The sequence below is a fragment of the Melanotaenia boesemani genome, unplaced genomic scaffold, assembly GCF_017639745.1.
Source record: "Melanotaenia boesemani isolate fMelBoe1 unplaced genomic scaffold, fMelBoe1.pri scaffold_217_ctg1, whole genome shotgun sequence".
NCBI lineage: Eukaryota > Metazoa > Chordata > Actinopteri > Atheriniformes > Melanotaeniidae > Melanotaenia > Melanotaenia boesemani.
Genome location: NW_024580643.1, coordinates 1 through 4,825, shown reverse-complemented (window position 1 = coordinate 4,825; position 4,825 = coordinate 1). Strand labels below are relative to the sequence as shown.

The 4,825-nt window shown below is 36.2% G+C and overlaps 1 protein-coding gene across 1 annotated transcript; it reads right to left on the bottom strand.

Annotated features, from left to right (window-relative positions):
* Positions 1-1,202: 1,202 nt before the first annotated feature.
* On the bottom strand, positions 1,203-3,998 carry LOC121636196. Its single transcript, XM_041979466.1, has 5 exons — positions 3,674-3,998; positions 3,297-3,584; positions 2,636-2,731; positions 2,085-2,128; positions 1,203-1,890 (listed from the first exon to the last, which is right to left on the bottom strand). Exons 1-5 carry the CDS (start codon positions 3,996-3,998, stop codon positions 1,870-1,872), a joined length of 774 nt encoding a protein of 257 aa, XP_041835400.1. The 3' UTR covers positions 1,203-1,869.
* Positions 3,999-4,825: the final 827 nt, after the last annotated feature.

Genomic DNA, 4,825 nt, shown 5'->3' with positions numbered 1-4,825 from the left:
TTTTGCCGACAATAGTCGACGGCTAAATTCGTTGTCGACTATTTTTATTGTCGACTATTGTCGACAACGTCAACTAATCTTTGCAGCCCTACTGTAAAATAGGATTGCAAAAAAAGAGAAAGTGTGCACAAAATCGTAAAGAACAGAAAACAGCACTAAATTGATTAAATCACAATTTTTATAAAGGCTTTCGTGGTTTTAGTTTTAGTCATTTAGTTTTGGACTTGCTTGCGTTTCTTTTTTTTATCATTTGTTTTTTTTTTCTATTTTTCTGCCCCTTTTTCTCACCAGAGGTCACCCTGTGTCTGTTCTCTCTGTGCCACAATTTACTTGTTTTAATTTCTGTTTCTCCTACATTTCTGCATGGAAGCCCATTAATGCCATTCCATTTTTTTTTTTTTTTTTTTTTTTTAAAAACACACACCAAAACCAAAGACTCACAGATCATGACAGATACCTTAAAACTTTTCTCTGTGCTCTGTAATGTTCCATCCTCAGAGCTTCTGAGATTATTCAGAAGCTCTCACAGATTTTCAAACATCTGAACAAACCTCGCCTTTAGGCATCACAGCAGTTTGCATTTTTAAACAAAGACAATGGACATTTTTTCACAATGTTTTGTTATTGTTTTATTGCTGGTAAAATGGCAATATGTCTCAAAGTATCATTAAAAAGACTGAAACGAGGCAGGATAATGTACAATGAATAAGGATACTACATCATAAAACTAAAACAACTTTAACAGTAAACTGTATGGCTCCTCCATGTGTTTAACACTGTCGCCTCACAGCAAGAAGGTTTTTCTGGTTCAAGCATCGGCTGATATAGGGGTTGAATCTGGCTTTTCTGTGTGGAGTTTGCATGTTATCTCTTTGTATGCATGGGTTCTTACACAGTACTCTGGCTTCCTGCCACAGTCCAAAGACATGCAAGTTAGTTATTGGCGTATCTAAATTCTTCCGTAGGAGTGAGTGTCTGTGTTGGCCCTGTGATGAACTGATGACCTGCCCAGGATGTACCCTGCCTCTTGCCTAGGATGGATGGATGGATGGATGGATGGATGGATGGATGTGTGGATAGTGTGACGACATGTACTCATGTTGTTTACACAAACATACAGTATACACAACAAGACTGCAGTAATAACAAACAAGAGTTGACAACAAGATCTGAAAAATAAACTACTCAGTACCACATATTATTTCATCATCAAATTCTCTTTATAGCCAAAAACAGCACAACATGCATTACATCTTTGTCTCTTAAAAAGTAACATTTTTACATGTTAAAAACAAAAGCTTTTGAGCCACAAGTATTAAACTATCAAATGTAGAAACACACCCAATCATATTCACACATAAATGTACACACACCCACACATGCTCACCCTCATGTCCGGTTTTAATCTTTAATAAAAATAAAAATAAAAAATTAATGGAAATACATATAATGACTTTATACAACAGCTGAACTGGATGAGGAAACATTCTTATCTTAGGCATTTGTCCACACCCCACTCCACAACCACAGAGGGCATTCTCACAGTAAAAACTAGGATGAGGGCAGACAGAGGTCCACATTGTGACAGTTAGACTGTGGTGCAGGATTCTCCAACCTTCCGAGCAACTACAACCACCAACAGGGTTGTCTTCAACCACCCTGCAGACTAAGCAGGCAGGCAAAGCTTCCAGCATGGAGAACCACTTTGGCTGTGCTAAAATGGTTCTATTTGTGCATGTTGAGTCTTGTAAATACATCATGTTTGTGGTTTTTATCTTTTGGCGTTGTCATGTCTTTGAACCTGTGCGTACACTGTCTCTGGCGGGCATGTACTTGGATCTGACGGGGTGTGTTTGGTCTCAGCAGAGTTCACAGGTCGTGGGTCATTTCCTAAAAATGAATCAGAAAGGTTTTCTTTAGGGAAAACATTTGTCATCATAAAGTTACCCTGCACCATGGGACACCAACTCCAGTCCTGGAGGGCTACCATCCTGCAGGTTTTAGTGTTTCCCTGCTACAACCTTGCAGGATGGTAGCCTTCATTATTATTATCAAATTAAATAACTTATGAAATAACTGCTTACCTGAGAAATGTCATTCCCTGTATTTTCATTGCTTTTTCTTTTACCTGTGGGTCAGTCATAGAAAATAAAGCTTTTATGCCTAAAAATGATTGAAATTGTTGTTTAGCGAGAAAAAAATTGTATTGAGCTGTACCTACATACATAGAGAAGCAGTAGAAAATATTTAAAGTTTAACATGGACTACAGATGTTGGTTAATAAAATATATTTAGATAAAAACTTTTTAGTTTCAACCCAATTTGTCAGCATACAACAAACTGAGCAGGCTGTCAGAGCGGTAATGGTCAATAAATTGTGAAAAACTCCTTCTTTTCGTCCACAAAGATTATTTCTGAGAGAAGCAAATCGATCAACAGATCGATAGACAGACGGACAGAGATATAGATAGATAGATAGATAGAGAGAGAGAGAGAGAGAGAGAGAGAGAGAGAGAGAGAGAGAGAGAGAGAGAGAGAGAGAGAGAGAGAGAGAGAGAGAGAGAGAGAGAGAGAGAGATAGATAGATAGATAGATAGATAGATAGATAGATAGATAGATAGATAGATAGACTTACATTTTATGTAGACAATGACAGTACAGGCCGTAGCCAGAGCCAATATCGCTGTTCGTACTCCAACTGTAATTGTATTGGCTGCAGAAACGATGGAAACTGTAAAAACATTAAAATGGTTAAATCATGAAAAAAGAGTCAACAAGAAAAAGTTTGCAAGTCCTTCAAAAGGCCAGTAGAAAATTTATTTGGAGAAAACATTTCTTTTCTCATGCACCTATGCATGAAATCTGCATGTTAACTTTTTAACTTATCTTGCTTTTTATCATTTTAATGTAATTTATTATTTTATTGTGATTTTGTGTTGATGCCTTTTACTATTTCTAAATATCTGTAATGTCTTTGTTTCATGTAAAGCACTTTGAATTGTCCTGTACATGAAATGTGCTATAAAAATAAACTGCCTTGCCTAATTACAATACAATTTACTATTGTAATTTTTTTTTAATTCCATGATAGCAGCTGGTGTTCACAAGTCCTTCAAAAGTTCAGTAGGAAATTTATTTGCAGAAAACTGCAATTCCCAGCCAAACTTTTCATTTGTTTTCAGCAACTGGTATTGAGAGTTTATGTAACATCCAACATTAAGTTAAAAAAGCAGATAAAAACTTTTTAAAAAAGCTCTCGGTTTACTGCTTGTATGATGTTATAATTTTACATTTACCTTGTTCTGTCGCGCAGTAGGATTTGAGCTCCTTGTTATCATGTTTCCAGCTCACTTGGTTGCTATGGTTACAGATGATGTAGTCTTGCTGCAAGTAGAGAATGATAGAGGAAGTTTGGACTGGAGGTTTCAAGTTTGGTTTTTTCACCAGAGAGCAGTTCTGTTTGTCACACTGGAAGGTCCTGCTGATGCTAGAGTCCTCTGTGCTGCAGGTCACAGTCAGCTTACAGGAGGAGGAGGAGGAAGAGTTGTTGGGGGTCACGGTCAGGTTTACTGAAGACACTTCATCTGAGGAATAGCATTAGGTGTGAATAGTTTGGAAGCACAAAACAAGCATTTTGTAAAACAAAACAAAAGCATAAGCAAAAGAGACTTACCTTGGATTGTGACTCTGTATTCAGCTACTATTACGCTTTTCTCCCCTATCACTACTGCCTTATAACTTCCACTGTTGCTGTGTTGTAGATTTTTTAGTTGCAGAGAGTAATTTCCTTCACTAAAGTCAACGTTTTCTTTATATGAGGGAAAAATTGTTGTTTGTTTGTTATGAGTAAATCTAACTACTCTACTGTCATTAAATTTCCATACAAAATAAGTTTCGTCTGTTAGTTTAACAGGTTTCTTTACATCCAGATGTAGGTTCCTTCCACGCAGCACAAACAGTTCAGAATCTGAGGACAAATAATGAAAACACACTAACATTAGGGTCATATCAGTCTGATTCATAATAATTACAATACAATTTACAGTTGCATTTTTTTAATTCCATGATAGCAGCTGGGATTTGCCCCAACCCCCTCAATTAGATTTAAGAAAAATGGATGGATGTATATCATCCATAATGTTACAGTGGAATTAAAAATTTTATAAACAGAACAAAAATCAGTGTGTAACAAAGTGGGAATGATAATCTGTTGGACAACAGTCCTCTCCCAAAGGCCCAGCAGCTGGTCTTAATTCCAAGATGTTTATGAGGAAGATGAGATACTCCACAGTGGTGAACATGGACCTGTCCCAACTTCTCTCAGACCTGAGCCAGTATTTAGTAAAATGTTTCACTGTCAACAGATTATATGTTTTATCTTCTGCTGTTAATAAAACATTGATTTGACATTTTGAGCTAAAATTTTTTTTGCACAAAAAATAAATTAATCTGAGAAAACAAAACTTAATTCTGTGTACACGACATGAATTCCTATGTTTGCTTGAATTTGTGTAGATGTGTGTGAATTGTGTAGTATGCATACTGCTACACCCTTGTTTCACTGTGGGTACGTTTTAGACTAGAAATATATAAAAAAAAAACTAAGACATCTAGTATCCAAGTTAGGTCTTTGTCAAGACTTATTGTGCATTGTGGCTGGATCTAAATGAAGTTTTGTGAACATGTACACATAAACTGATTTGACGTGATGGTTATATATGACTATTTGTCTAAATGTCTAAATGACCCTGATTAGTTTCACAGTCACTGGGGCAGCATATTTCAAAAAGAGTCTTAAGAAAAATAAATAAAAGTTAAAACTCTA

What these genes read in the sequence shown, in the direction of transcription:
- LOC121636196 (XM_041979466.1), bottom strand. Translation starts at nt 3,998, where the DNA reads ATGTTAGTGTGTTTTCATTATTTGTCCTCAGATTCTGAACTGTTTGTG. An exon ending in ATACAGAGTCACAATCCAAG is followed by an intron (nt 3,585 to 3,673) that starts GTAAGTCTCTTT and finishes GCTATTCCTCAG; the next exon opens with ATGAAGTGTCTTCAGTAAAC. An exon ending in CTACTGCGCGACAGAACAAG is followed by an intron (nt 2,732 to 3,296) that starts GTAAATGTAAAA and finishes ATGTTTTTACAG; the next exon opens with TTTCCATCGTTTCTGCAGCC.